The sequence below is a fragment of the Pseudochaenichthys georgianus genome, chromosome 24, assembly GCF_902827115.2.
Source record: "Pseudochaenichthys georgianus chromosome 24, fPseGeo1.2, whole genome shotgun sequence".
NCBI classification, from domain to species: Eukaryota; Metazoa; Chordata; class Actinopteri; order Perciformes; family Channichthyidae; genus Pseudochaenichthys; species Pseudochaenichthys georgianus.
This window is the reverse complement of record NC_047526.1, coordinates 33,185,531-33,201,596: the sequence shown is the minus strand read 5'-3', so window position 1 is coordinate 33,201,596 and position 16,066 is coordinate 33,185,531. Positions and strand designations below refer to the sequence as shown.

The 16,066-nt window shown below is 42.9% G+C and overlaps 1 protein-coding gene across 1 annotated transcript; it reads right to left on the bottom strand.

The window, feature by feature from the left end:
- Window positions 1-2,421: 2,421 nt before the first annotated feature.
- LOC117439675 (nuclear receptor coactivator 1-like) lies at window positions 2,422-13,097 on the bottom strand. The gene is made up of 2 exons (XM_034075658.2): window positions 12,887-13,097; window positions 2,422-11,204 (listed from the first exon to the last, which is right to left on the bottom strand). Exons 1-2 carry the CDS (start codon window positions 13,010-13,012, stop codon window positions 11,028-11,030), a joined length of 303 nt encoding a protein of 100 aa, XP_033931549.2. The 5' UTR covers window positions 13,013-13,097; the 3' UTR covers window positions 2,422-11,027.
- Between the last annotated feature and the right edge of the window lie 2,969 nt (window positions 13,098-16,066).

Here is a 16,066-nt window from a genome sequence, read left to right as displayed (position 1 = left end):
GGTTGGGGGTATTGTTCCGCACGGACACATATGTTGACTGTACCTACTGTGTGCCCTCCTTTCTCTTCTTCCCTTCTCTGCCCGGACTTCAAGCCGGCAACATGTGCTTTTCTGCTGCTCAATAAAGCCAACTTTGTACCTTCGATGCACCGCCTCCGACTCCCTTCTTTCGGCACTACATTGGTGACCCTGACATAAGTCTCGCAGAAGTTTCCGAGACTGAACCGAACATGGCTAGAAACGCAGTTTTTCTCGAACTTGTGCACACGGACTGAGGCTCGGTTCGCCCTTCGCGGAATGGCCGAGGACCACGCTCGCCATTTCCACATCGTTTCGGCACTGGGAGACAGCAAGCCTTCCGACCACATGGAGACGAGTGTGGAGCCCCGCGCTTTAGCCGAAGAAGCTTGCCGGTTCTTCCTGGCCACCCGGCGATTTACCCCTGAGGTGCTGGCCCCTACAGGCAGCGGCACTTTCCCTGGTAGCGGCACGCCACCTAGCAGAGGCTCCGGGGCCGACGACATGGCTCTAATGGCTTGCAGCTAACGGCCGTCGACAACGACTGGCGGCTGACAGCTAAAGGCTAACGACGACGGCTAACGGCTTGCAGCTAACGACGACTGACGGCTAATGGCTAGCAGCTAACGGCTGACTTCATCCATCTGTTAACATCCAATGGTTAACCCTTTTTTTTCAGGTGCCAGAGAGGAGGTTCGACCAAACGGTCGACCTCGTGTGGACACTCTCACTGTTTCACCGAGGAAACCCTGCTCGGCCCCTGTGGTGCTTCCTCCCGGACGCGAGGATTGTGTCCATGGTTGAATTCTGGGGGGGCTTGTGTAGTTTTCACTGATTTACATAATTCACTCATGGAACTACAGGTTGGGGGTATTGTTCCGCACGGACACCTATGTTGACTGTACCTACCAGGGGCGGTTCTAGGGGGGGGGGGCTAACACTGACCCCCCTGTGACCCCCCTAACAATGAAACGTTTTTTTTTTTTTTTTTTTTAAATGTATATTTTCTGATACTCGGTTTGCCAAAAACCGCAGGATTTTTTTGCTGTAATGTGAGATTGTGCAGACACCCTTATGTAAAGTAGGGATGTAACTGTTCATTGCCTTTATTTTTATATAAATATGGTGTTAGAGCAAACATTGCACTATAACTTAAGCTGAAGCTAACAGTAATAACTATAAGATCTATCTGAAATAAATAAGTGTACTGAAACAAATACCAATAACTGTATTGCATTGTTTTCTTATGCGCAATTACTTCATATTGTCTAGTTCTCTTTTTCGTCCTGCATTTATTGGGCCCCCCTCAGAAAATAACTGTCCCCCCAGTCAAATTGGTCTAGAACCGCCACTGGTACCTACTGTGTGCCCTCCTTTCTCTTCTTCCCTTCTCTGCCCGGACTTCAAGCCGGCAACATGTGCTTTTCTGCTGCTCAATGAAGCCAACTTTGTACCTTCGATGCACCGCCTCCGACTCCCTTCTCTCGGCACTACAATAGCACATTTAAAAACAACAGAGTTGAACAAAGTGCTGTACCCCAACAACTCTATAAAAACATAGCATAAATACATTTGTTGCTGAATTTAGCTGAAAATGCAGAAAAAGCTGAATATTATAATAGTTGAATCGTGACTAGCTGCTTTTAGCTAAACACACACACACACACACACACACACACACACACACACACACACACACACACACACACACACACACACACACACACACACACACACACACACACACACACACACACACACACACACACACACACACACCCCAGAGCGGAGACCCAGAAGTAGGCTACCTGTACTGTAGCATATTATTTTCGAATCAAACATTTTTCAAATTATGAATTTCACATAAAAAAAAATACATACATTTCTTGGGGGTGCTTCAGCATCCTCTAGCCACTGGTCAAAAGGCAACTGAATTCTTTACACTCCAATCCCATTCCAGTGTTGGAATATAAACTAAGTATATTTATGCAAGTACTGTACCACTTTTAAGGTACATGTAAATTAATATTTCCATTTTATGCTACTTTATCATTCAAATTCGTAAAATCTTGGAGGCCGATATTGTACTTTTTACTTGCCAACATAATTTTTTTGCAGAACTTAAAGTGGACATTTAATACTGCTTTTCGGGGGGGGGGGGGGGAGTGTGGGAGAGAAACTTTAGATTGTAGCCTTTGCAGACCATTGACATGCACTAAAACCTATATAACACACTACAGGAAAGGGAAAAACCCACAAAAACTAAATAAAGCCTCTTAAATGTTTGGAAAATTAGGTATTTTTTTGCATCAGTCCAAAATAAACTCCCTCACCGACCGTCAAAGATACCTTTTAAAAAGACAGACTTTCCAGCAGATTGAAGAACATACGGGGACAAACGGCTGCATTTCAAATGGTGCTTTTATTGCAATGTGTTGCATTCCCACATTCATGGATGTTATAGATTTGTTAGTCAAAGCATCATTTCCTCAAGGTTGGCATCCTCACCTTGGAAAAAAAAAAAAAAAGCAGAGGGATCAAAAGCACGAGGTGTTTGTGTTTTGAGTGTAGTAGAGAAGTGTGTGTGTAAACTTGAGCAGCTACGAACATATGGATAAACAAAACCTCCCAATTTGATTAGACTTCCAGTAGATGCAAATAATAAAGAGTGTTTTTGTTTGTGTGTCCGCCCGCAGGACTCTCACTGCCCGCAGGACTGGACCCGGCCTGAGACTGATTGTCTACAACATTCAAAAAGAAAAAGGTAGATGTCTTTATATTCACGTTACACACCTGAACAGAGGGGTCGGGGGGGATAAAAGAGACAGAGAGAAAGTGAAAATATAACATGCATAAGATTCTCCCAGATGAACATTGTCACTCATTGTCTTGTAATAGCTGCTCCGATGCCTCTTTTGAAAACAAACTTTACACGAGTGTAATATACAAACAAACGGACGGAAATGAGTAAAATGTATAATATATATTTATATTAATTTGTACAAGGGAGAAAGTGGAACCTTGGTCATTAAATTATCCAGAGGATGCATCACCTACTGTAACCCCCAGAAATGAACACAACTTGGTGAGTTAATAATAATAAAGTCTTACAATACTAACTTGATGCTGTTCACACAGAGAAGAGAGTAGCTTTGTAACACCTGCACCAGGAATGAGTGGGAGTTAAAGGACTACAGAGAGAGGTGCACAAATACCAGTTTGGACCAATCACAGGAGAGGATTTCTTCAGATGTTCAGGAAAAGTATTCTACGTTTCGCTTGGTTATCATATTTTTTAGCAAATATCTCAATAAAGACAAAATGGCGGGTGCTTTTACAATTACTTAACGAAAGACTTTTGATAAATAATCATCAGAAAGTGGATTTATTGAGTAGATGGGAAAAGGCGAATATTTTAAAACTAGAATCATGTTTTAAATTCAGAGTTCGATGAAAACTAGCCTTTTGTCTAATTCGAGTACTTTCACATGTTTTTAATATGTTGATTAATATACACTGTCCCTACAATATGTACAATATGCAAAACTTGATCTAATCTTGCCAAGAATTAACCCCTTTATTTTTGGATCCATCAAACTTCATTGTTTTTTAGCTATGATATTCGGCAATAATTATTATTTCAATACAACTACTGTGATGATATTCTAGGGTTAAATATGCCTTTAGACGACGATTACATAATGAAGATGTTTGATCATCAGTAATGCGAACATCTCATGCGTCAATTCCTAGTTTGTTTTTTAGCTTTCAACTTCACAAATCCTGCAGAATGCATTGGTCACATTCTGGTATTTGCTGCACATAGAGAACCAGAGGATACAAGCAACACAAGCATGTCAGTGCACAGCTGTCGCTAAGTCTCACACAACCAGGATAAAACAAATTAAAAAGTGTCCACCTTGGTTTAAGGAAAAACACGTTTGAAGCCGAGTGAAAGCCGAGCGGCGGCTAACGAGCTAACTGTTGCTAACAACAGGAATGTTCTGAGAGTTCAAGCGGCAGGTTTTTTTTATACAGTTTGCAGAGAGGAAGAGGAGAAAAGAGGGAGTCACCTGAAGAAGATTGGCATAGTATTTATACTGAGGATCGGTTGGTCGACAGAGACAAAGAGGCGTTACGAAGAAGGTGTACCATTTTGAAGCCGTTCGGATAATGGGAATCCTTACAGTCGAGTTCTTCGTGAAGAACCTGAGCTACTCGTTTAATTTTTACATTCAGGGGACTTTTTATTTCTATCTCTGATTGCATGATGGCCTTTTCACTTCCAAGTAAATCTGATATATATATAAAGTGCAAAATTAGATTGTATTTGCAAATATTTCCTGGAATAATTTGATTAATCTACGTGTGTAAAAAAGTCAGTTTATTATACAGTTTCTTTTTTTTTACAAAGGTGAAAAAAGGTTTTAAAAAAAACACTGGTTAACAAGGTTACTATTGTTAAACAGCAAAGGAGAAATCTCCACTGCAGAAAGTATATACACGAGGCACCTTAGTTTGGTATAAAGGATTCAGGACATGGAGAAAAGAGTCAACTAAAGACGGGGGCTTTTTATCATTAATCTCTACAAATACTCTGCCTATGAAATCAATGATTTAGTGTTGCTCCAGTGTTACATCTACATCGTTAGGAAATGCTTGTTTCAGTAAGGTGCATAGCAATTCAATTCCTGTAAACGGAAATAACACTTCAGGCACAAAAAGACCTCATTGGCGGAAAAAGGAGGCGTCTCCAAAGCGACTTCGGAGATGAGAATAAGCGAGGAACAAGTGTGTGGGAGAAAGAGAAAGGAAAAAAGCCGCTACATGACGTCCAGTGATGGCGAGGTTTGCATATGATATCCATCAAAACATCTCGAAGCTTTGGTCGTTTACTAATGCGAAGAAAGGCTTCGCGAAATGACGAGAGAACCCCACGACAACCTGCTTCTCCATGAAACCAAGGCTCCACTCTCCCAGATCGGCTAAAACCTTTGACAGAGAACATTAAATATGGCCTTTTTTTGTTTTTTTAAATTAACCCGGAAAAAAAAGAAAGCCAGTCCGCACTGATTCTCTCTCTCTCAGTAAAATCACATTCAGCAGTCGCTAGAAACCTTTCTCTGGCAAACGTGTTGTGTTGTTTTAAAATCTGAAACCCCCCGCTGTGCAGGGTCTAAAGAGTAGAACGAAGAAAAGAATCAAACCAGGACATCTTCCACTTTTCCATCTTAGAGAACACCAGATATACAGTATGAATCACTTACACACTCACTGATAGTCATATAACATACACACATCAGAAAATAAAAAAAGTAGAAAACATAAAATCATGACGGAGGCGAGTCGTATTTTTTTCTCTTACCACAAACTCGGAGCAGTACTTTTGTTTGATTCTGAACAAATACATATTCACATTTCTCTGTTATATACATTATGTTAACATCTTGAAAGTTATAAAAGAGCCTTGTACCTGTTGTTGTAGTGAGAACACAAAATGGAGGGACTGCGGTTTTCTTTTCCATACAAATAAACAAACATTACATTGGGTGTATTTGGCATGTTTTTCATAAGCTGCTGTTTGAAGAGGAATGCCTATTCCACGCAGGAGTGACAGGAAGGAGGTTATCAATACTGTGTGTGTGAAACGAGAGGAGGCAGAAACTGGCAGAATCCTTCCCATACAAAACAATCAAATACATTCTTCCACTTTGTGCAGCTTCTGAGTATGTGTACATCGACCAAACAGTGGCGCGCGGGACTGTCCGACCGTGAGTTCACACCGTGAGACACCGCGCAGGCGTACAAAAAAAACTACAGATTTTTGTTTGAAAAAAGGATTTAACATTTTCACACCCTAAAATGTTTCATTGCGTTTAAAATAAACAAGGGGAAGTACAAGTGCATATCACCAGAGAACGAATTAAACTGTTAAAAACTGGAGGGCTGCTGGTCGATCTTGATAAAACCTTTTTTGACATTATCTGCTGATGCTAATCTCAGGTGAGCTGTATCGAAGTCCTCTACATGTATTTTGAGTTTTATTGTTGCTTTTAAAGCAGAAAACTGCATCATCTACTGTTTCCAGAATGTCCTGCATTCCTAATGCTTTCCTCTTTTAAAGGTGGGGTAGGTAAGTTTCAGAAACCGGCTCGAGTGCACTACAATTTGAAAGTACGCAGCCGAAAAGAATCCGCCCTTTCCTTGAGACTTCCTCACAGAGCACCTCCTCCAACACACGCGCACATGGCGTCAGCAGACTGGTGAAAGTGGCCGCCTGTTGCTGGCGAGTTATCGAAGTACTGCTGCGATGCACGCCCAATGACGGCACGCCCAATGAGGGCACGAGATACATTTGTGCGTGCACGAGATGGAAGGCTGACAGACAGGGCGGCAATGGTTGTACTTTTTACAGTATTGCGGATTCCACAGATGACATTTTTGTATGGATTTGTTGTCAAAGCACTTCAGATATTCATTGCTATCGGGATGTTAAGAGCATTCCATGGAATATAACAAAAAGTGTATCTCGAGCCGGTTTCTGAAACTTACCTACCCCACCTTTAATTGAAGAGTTCAAATTGAATATGTTTCGTACTGCTGGTCGATTAAAAGTGTGTAGGTGGACTTAGACAAGCAACGTCTCAGTTTGGAGGCAGACGGACCGTTTCATCTGAGACGTATTTACATTAAACTGCAGGTCGATCCGGATGAAACACGTTTTAAAAAGTACAACCTAATGGGAATCTCATGAGAGCTGGAAATCACGCTTTTTTTTTATCATGCAAAAATTACCAATATCTGCCGTTTCCAGATGTTCCTGTGAGGATTTGATGCTTGACTTCTTCTATATAAGATTTTAAATTGAATATGTTTGAGATATGGTCGAACAAAAGTGTGCAGATGCACCCGGGGAACTGTGATGGACCGTTTCTCGTCATTTTACAGACCTAACAGTTGATCAAATGAATTGTTATTGGCACCCTAAACCTCAGAATACATGTGTCCTACTCAGAAGTGCTTGGTAGCCAGCCTTGTTGAATACAAGTATGCGACATTGCCAAAGAGTAAAGCAGAAACATCTGATCAAACAAAACTCGCAGTGTGAACTCACGGCCAAAAGGAAAGCATATCAGACTCTCTGGTAATCAAAAGGTGCACTACTGATAGTTTCTAATAAATATACACACAGAAAAATTGAAAAATAAAATCTCAGAACGTCTGTGAATCATGTGTGAAAAGCGTTTCCGCAGACTTGTTAGAGAAGCACTTTAAAAGGTGTGAGCCCTCTGTTGGGACACAGCTGAGCACAAAGTGGTTTTCTCATCGTACGACATCGGAGGAGTGTGTGTGGAATGTCGACCTTTTGCATACTATCCCTCTTTTATCTGTTGCATACGTTGAAGTATCGCAGTGCCCTATTCCACTGAAGCGCGCATCAGGCTGCAATGAGAGTGAAGAGTTAGGTAGTTGCATTTTCACTTTTTACAGAAACGTCCCAACATCTTGAATGTGAGGTCCGCGCCGTGTGCAAAAGAAAAAAAACCCTCTCCACAGAATCCACTACCGTCTCTAGGCAACCAAGACCAGGGATGTTGTGGCATTTTCGACCGAAAAAGGGCTTTTGTGGTTGTTTTAAAATCACTACATCTCCTAATTCAAATGACGGTGTGTTAAAACTACTTAAAAAAAAGATTTCGGTTTTTAAGAATCGTACACTTCTAATATTTTGGCTTAAAGAGGACATATGCTTACTTTCAGGTTCATATTTTGTGTCTCTACTGTGACATGTCCCGCCCCTTCAAGCACAATGTGTTTGAGCGCCAGCCAATGGGAGTGCGAGTGTTCAATAGTGATGTCACTATGTTCCTGAAGTAAACTGGAAGGGAACGCATTGACACAGGGATTTTAGCCTTTGCAGACCATTTACATGCACTAAAACTACAGGATAGGGAACGCCACAAAGTTCTGTAATATGTCAGACTTTTCTTATTTCTAACATCCAGATCATTCAAAATCAAGTAATAATTTAGAGGCAACATCTCGGGAAGGTTTGTCCTTTTTCTTCTCAACTTCCTGTGCATTATAATCCGCACATCTTTTTCGATGTTTTCTTTGTCAACAGAAGTCTGTTATCGCTGAGAGAGACAGTGGCCCGATCCCAAACCACGCCCTACACCTCCCTTTGCGCGGAGGGTCCGCCACGTTAAGTGCTGTTCCAATCAAGCCCTCAAACAGCGAGTCTGCGTCGGTGCTGACTTCACGCGCTGCCCTACCCGGCCGTTGTGTACATTTACAGACTGTTGCAAAAACTAAGAAGCTTATAAACATCAGGTTTAAAATTAAAGATGTTTGGAGTTTTATTTGAGTTATTAATTTGTGTCTGTTGTCTAAGAGACGCTGATTTGAAACTGTTGCTACAAACAGTTACGGCATTTCCTGTGTCTGCCGGAGAGAGGGGAGTGTCACTCCACGGAGTTCACTCGGAGGGGTAGGGTGTAGGGCGTGGTTTGGGATTGGGCCAGTGTCTGACTGAGCAACAGTAGTCAACAGAACACTGTGTGTGTGTAGCCAGTGGAGTGAAGTCTTCATCAGGGAACCAGAGGTGGAGGGAGAAGAGGGTTGAATCCCAAAAAAATAACAAAACAGGAGAAAATAAAACGTGTTTTTTTGGCGACTCAACCCATCCTGTTTCGATTCGATTTCATGACAGCTTTTAAATGATCCATCACATCTTTGTTAGGAACTTCTATTACTAACGCCTCTACTTAAATGTCATTATATAGGAACAATATCCAAAATGGTTTTTGCTGTGGCCGCGGCTAGGTACCGTTAGCATCACCAGCAAAAAAACGCATTTTAAGATATTATTATTTCTTTTATACAATGGTTACAAACACATGTACTGTCTGACAAGTTCTCTTGAAAGTATTGTACATACATAAGAATACAAAAAGAGGAGAACGCAAGAGAAGATGGCCGCCTAGCTCCCTGTTCACCACGAGAGAAAGCAAAGCAATCAAACCTTCTTTTTTTTGTACTGTGGCGTCTTGTGTAGCGCTGAATGTGATGCAGACGGGAGCTATATATATATATCTTATAATAAATTGCTTTCAATATTTCTTTTTTTCAGAAGATGGAATAACCTCCACTGTAGCGGTATTATAATATCATGGTGCCAGAAATAAACCATTAGAATTAAACAAAAGAAAACCCTAGATCCAAACGTTATACATACTTTTCTGAGTAATTCATTACATTAGGCGCTTTCACACCGGAGTACTTTTCCATCTTGGTTCCGATAGTTCCTGGGATTTTGCGTTCACACCAAAAAGAGAACTTAGTTCATGAGAACTTTTACCCCCGGGGAAAGCAGGGACTGAAAATGGGGGAAAAGTTCCAATTTCTGATTGGCCGAGCGGATTGCAAACCACGCCCCGTAAAACTCGGAAAAGTTTTGTGAAGCCGCCATTTTATTTGCTGGCATTAGCATTATTAGCATTAGCATTAGCGCACCAACGGAGAGAGACTAACTTATGGCAACACAAAAAAAAAACATGGGAGCGGTGGAGATGAGGAGGTGTCGGCTTTCTGGCGATTTACTCGGAAGGCTTCAGTAGAAGCCAGTCCCCAACTCCGGGGACTTCGGGTGGCAGTATACGCCGTCAAGTTGTTTGCGGCCTGCCAGTTAAACCCAAAGCAGAAGAAGAAGTAATTAAGTAAGTAATCTTCCCTCAGGGACTTATTCCGGTGTGAACGCGATCAGCTTTTTAGTTCCATGGGGGAACTAAGTGCTGGGAACTAAGTACGACTAAGTGCTGGGAACTAAGTACGGCAAAGTACTTGGTGTGAAAGCGGCTATTATCTTTTTTTTTTTTAAGAAATATGCAGTTACAAGAGACGCTCATCCCCAAGTCTTTGTCCTTCTGTACTGTACAATACAACCCAAACACTGATAGGCTGAGAGATAGCATGAAGATACACAGAGAAAAAGAGAGAGAAGCCAACAGGGCTCCGTATTCACAGCTGAGGGGTAAAACGTGACAGACAGTTAAATAATCATAACAGTCTCTTTTCTTACACTTTGAAAAAATAAAAATAAAACCTCCCCCCCCTTGGTTAGGAGGGGGAGAAAGACATGTAAAAACTGAGCAGCATCCCATCTGTCTCCCATCCATCAAATCCATCCGTCCAATCCACGCTGGCTGTTGTCAAAGCTTGTTCTGAAGTGATGATGAAAATGATGATGACGGTGAGAGCAGAATTTCATTTAACAATAAAAACAGAAGACGTATTTAGAATAATATGTAGTAGAAGGCACTGTAGCTGATAGAGAGAGACAGTCACAGAACCAGCTGATACTGAGCTTCTATCCCACAATGCAACAGAGGTCTGAAACATTAACATTCCCACATCGCTGAGAGACAGGTAGAGTGAACAAAACACAAAGAATACAAGTGAAAAGCCAGAGGGGCTGCCGTGTGGGATACTTTAACCCGGACACTTTAAAAATGATGAGCTCAGCTGTATGCTGCAACTCAAAAGCTCCCAAGATGCACTGCTGCTGCTGCGACAGAAACAAAATAAACGGAGCCCGGCCCTGATTTGACAGTGACGACAACTTGGCAAATCTACAATAATGTTGCGGTTGTTTTTTTTCTCGGGTTAAGGAAGCAGGAAGTAGGTCACCAAGGAATGAGCAGCAAGACAACACTGCCTTTTGATAGGCTGAGGCAGACAGACAGGTTGTCAGACAGATTAGACAGGCAGGTTTAAATACACTGCTGCTCCTTCTGACTTTTCTCTCAAAAGAAGTACCAAGATCCAGAAGTGGAGAGGCTAAGTGAATCCAAACCTCCACTGATTTGGGCGTCAACGCATCCCAAAATAATCCATCGTTCCATCCGAGCGGTGAGACGGAGACGGCTAATGGTGCTCCGACCTTCGAGGTGTACAAGTGAGACGGAGGAGAGTAGAAGAGGGGCCGAGGAGGAGTCGTTGAGGCGTCGTCACTCGGTGAGCAGCTGCTGGAGGAGGCTCTTCTGATTGGCTGCTGGGCTCTGGGACCCCTGAGGACCCTTCTGGGGGGCCGGCGCACCGATGGGACCCGCGTTCAGGTAGGAGGAGTCGCCGCCGACCAGGTTCACGGTGCACTGGACGTCTGCGAACACCTGGACCTGCTGCACCTGCAGGGGCAGAGAAAGAACGATGAGACGGGGACCGGTAGTTTGTCTTCTTACATTGGCTTTTGCTTCTACTTGAGATGTTGTGTGATGTGTTCTTTTGGTTGTCCTTCGGGACTCCACGTGGTCGATGTTTTGTTTTTATGTTAATTTTGGGGCCGATACCGATCGCATCGAGTGGGCGGGGCCTATGGGGATCTTCCATTTAAAGTGATGTTTAAAACTCAGTCGATGGGGCTCATTCACTGGCGCTTCCACAAACAACAACCAACATAATTATTACATTCAAATTAAGTTCATTATTCAAGTTTATATTCACTCATACATGTACATTCATAATAACACGGAGAAATGAGCGGAAGTTTTCTCTCTCTCTCTCCCCCTCTCCTGACAGCCTGTCCGTATCTCACGCAGCGCACTGATCCAGTAATGAGTGACCCGACAGTGAAGAATAAATATATGTATAACTAGTTTAGTTCCAGAGGTAGATCAAATAGCTAAGTGTGTTAGGTCTAACTCTTAGTGTGTGTTGCTCCGCTCACCGGTCCGTCACAGCGGGCGGAGCTGCAGGATTTCTGCTTCACACACGTTGCATACCGCTATTTTACTGTCTTTTTCGGACACCTTAAAACACTGCCAGACCGGTGAAGCCATTTCGGCGAGCTGGTTTTGCCGCGCTCAGAGAAAAGTGTCATGTATTTTATGCCCTTTGTGATCGGCTCTCACGATTCTCATGTATTCTTGTTTCTGTGGGTCTTAATTTGAACCTTTGTTCTTTCTCGTGAAGCCCTTTTTGGAATTCTATTTCCGTGAAAGGTGCTATACTAAATAAACCTATTATTTAATTAGACAGGGCCGCATCTTACTGCATCAGAAGTATTGTAGGTCCATTTAAGAAAATCACTTACACTTATCTCCAAAACGGCACCATGTTACAAAACTCGCCTGTAGTCAAGCTTTGTTCCCTTACGGCGTATCTTAACCCTTGTTCTTTGAGGCTGAAGAACCAACCGGTCAACGTGCATGTATTATAGTATTACAGTAGCTGTGTGCGAACTGTACATACATCACGAGGCACCTGTGCACATTGTATCATGTATATATCCTCCAAGTAAACCATCTAAAGGAAATCTGGTAAAACCCGCCTGATAATCCCATGAGGGTATGACACTATGGACAGAAACGCTTTAGTGGCGTAATATCCAATGTATGCAAACTGTTTTCAAAATAAAATGGCGTACTAGAATGAGCTAAATCAATTGTACTACCTATTTAAGCATATAAGCCCAGATAATGCATGGTTTCTTTCCTCGTAGGTAAACAAATCAAGGTCCCACGAGCATTAGACGCGTCTATAATGTCAAACAACATTTCGAGGAAAGGTCGACAAAGTCAGGTGGTGTAATGATGATGATATTAATAATGACACTTATATAGCGCTTTTCTAAAAACTCAAAGATGCTTTGAATAAAACAAAAAACGAAGAAAATAAAAATACATAAAGAGACAAAGAAAAACAGAAAAGGGGGGGGTGGTCAGAGGTTGAATGCAGTGTCGAACAGGTGGGTTTTGAGTGATCTTTTGGATGCGGAGCGGGAGGGAGGGAGGGAGGGAGGGAGGGGAGAGCCTCTGATGGGTGACACATGGACGGACAGATCCCTATCGTGACATTAAACCCCACTGACCTGCTGGTCGCTGCACACTGAGCCCACGATGCTGAGGTTACTGTTGCTGAGGCCCACCGGCTGCCCCATGGCAGGTAGCGATCCGCCCCCTGACCCCCGGGGCGCCATGGAGACGGTGATGCTCATGTTGTTGTAAACCCCCTGCTGGCCAAACGCCTGCCCTGCACTCTGTCCTGACGAACCGAACAGGCTGCAGCGCACAGACAATCAGAGCGTTACAAACGAGTCGATGTGGAAATTATCATCACGAAACAAACAGGGGATTTTTTACCACATTTAAAGGTCACCTATTATTCAAAATCCAGTTCTCCATGTCTCTTCTACATCAACATGTGTCCCTTCTTCTTCATGTCTCTTCTACATCAACATGTGTCCCCTCTTCTCCATGTCTCTTCTACATCAACATGTGTCCCCTCTTCTTCATGTCTCTTCTTCATCAACATGTGTCCCCTCTTCTTCATGTCTCTTCTACATCAACATGTGTCCACTCTTCTCCATGTCTCTTCTACATCAACATGTGTCCCCTCTTCTTCATGTCTCTTCTACATCAACATGTGTCCCCTCTTCTTCATGTCTCTTCTACATCAACATGTGTCCACTCTTCTCCATGTCTCTTCTACATCAACATGTGTCCCTCTTCTTCATGTCTCTTCTACATCAACATGTGTCCCCTCTTCTCCACGTCTCTTCTACATCAACATGTGTCCCCTCTTCTTCCTGTCTCTTCTACATCAACATGTGTCCCCTCTTCTTCACGTCTCTTCTACATCAACATGTGTCCCCTCTTCTTCATGTCTCTTCTACATCAACATGTGTCCCCTCTTCTTCATGTCTCTTCTACATCAACATGTGTCCCCTCTTCTTCATGTCTCTTCTACATCAACATGTGTCCCCTCTTCTCCATGTCTCTTCTACATCAACATGTGTCCCCTCTTCTTCCTGTCTCTTCTACATCAACATGTGTCCCCTCTTCTTCATGTCTCTTCTACATCAACATGTGTCCCCTCTTCTCCATGTCTCTTCTACATCAACATGTGTCCCCTCTTCTTCATGTCTCTTCTACATCAACATGTGTCCTCTCTTCTTCATGTCTCTTCTACATCAACATGTGTCCCCTCTTCTTCAGGTCTCTTCTACATCAACATGTGTCCCCTCTTCTTCATGTCTCTTCTACATCAACATGTGTCCCCTCTTCTTCATGTCTCTTCTACATCAACATGTGTCCCCTCTTCTCCACGTCTCTTCTACATCAACATGTGTCCCCTCTTCTTCCTGTCTCTTCTACATCAACATGTGTCCCCTCTTCTTCACGTCTCTTCTACATCAACATGTGTCCCCTCTTCTTCATGTCTCTCCTACATCAACATGTGTCCCCTCTTCTTCATGTCTCTTCTACATCAACATGTGTCCCCTCTTCTTCATGTCTCTTCTACATCAACATGTGTCCCTTCTTCTTCATGTCTCTTCTACATCAACATGTGTCCCCTCTTCTCCATGTCTCTTCTACATCAAACATGTGTCCCCTCTTCTTCACGTCTCTTCTACATCAACATGTGTCCCCTCTTCTTCACGTCTTTTCTACATCAACATGTGTCCCCTCTTCTTCATGTCTCTTCTACATCAACATGTGTCCCTTCTTCTTCATGTCTCTTCTACATCAACATGTGTCCCCTCTTCTCCATGTCTCTTCTACATCAACATGTGTCCCCTCTTCTTCATGTCTCTTCTACATCAAACATGTGTCCCCTCTTCTTCATGTCTCTTCTACATCAACATGTGTCCCCTCTTCTCCACGTCTCTTCTACATCAACATGTGTCCCCTCTTCTTCCTGTCTCTTCTACATCAACATGTGTCCCCTCTTCTTCATGTCTCTTCTACATCAACATGTGTCCCCTCTTCTTCATGTCTCTTCTACATCAACATGTGTCCCCTCTTCTTCATGTCTCTTCTACATCAACATGTGTCCCCTCTTCTTCATGTCTCTTCTACATCAACATGTGTCCCCTCTTCTTCATGTCTCTTCTACATCAACATGTGTCCCCTCTCTTCATGTCTCTTCTACATCAACATGTGTCCTCTCTTCTTCATGTCTCTTCTACATCAACATGTGTCCCCTCTTCTTCAGGTCTCTTCTACATCAACATGTGTCCCCTCTTTTCATGTCTCTTCTACATCAACTGTGTCCCCTCTTCTTCATGTCTCTTCTACATCAACATGTGTCCCCTCTTCTTCATGTCTCTTCTACATCAACATGTGTCCCCTCTTCTCAAGGTCTTCTTCTACATCAACATGTGTCCCCTCTTCTTCCTGGCTCTTCTACATCAACATGTGTCCCCTCTTCTTCACGTCTCTTCTACATCAACATGTGTCCCCTCTTCTTCATGTCTCTCCTACATCAACATGTGTCCCCTCTTCTTCATGTCTCTTCTACATCAACATGTGTCCCTGTCTTCTAATGTCTCTCTAACATCAACATGTGTCCCTTCTTCTCATGTCTCTTCTACATCAACATGTGTCCCCTCTTCTCCATGTCTCTTCTACATCAACATGTGTCCCCTCTTCTTCACGTCTCTTCTACATCAACATGTGTCCCCTCTTCTTCACGTCTCTTATACATCAACATGTGTCCCCTCTTCTTCATGTCTCTTCTACATCAACATGTGTCCCTTCTTCTTCATGTCTCTTCTACATCACATGTGTCCCCTCTTCTCCATGTCTCTTCTACATCAACATGTGTCCCCTCTTCTTCATGTCTCTTCTACATCAACATGTGTCCCCTCTTCTTCATGTCTCTTCTACATCAACATGTGTCCCCTCTTCTCCCAGTCTCTTCTACATCAACATGTGGTCCCCTCTTCTTTTCCTTTCTTCTACTCACATGTGTCCCCTCCTTCTTCATGTCTCTTCTACATCAACATGTGTCCCCTCTTCTTCATGTCTCTTTCTACATCAACATGTGTCCCCTCTTCTTTCAATGTCTCTTCTACATCAACATGTGTCCCCTCTTCTCCATGTCTCTTCTACATCAACATGTGTCCCCTCTCTTCATGTCTCTTCTACATCAACATGTGTCCCCTCTTCTTCATGTCTCTTCTACATCAACATGTGTCCCCTCTTCTTCATGTCTCTTCTACATCAACATGTGTCCCCTCTTCTTCATGTCTCTTCTACATCAACAT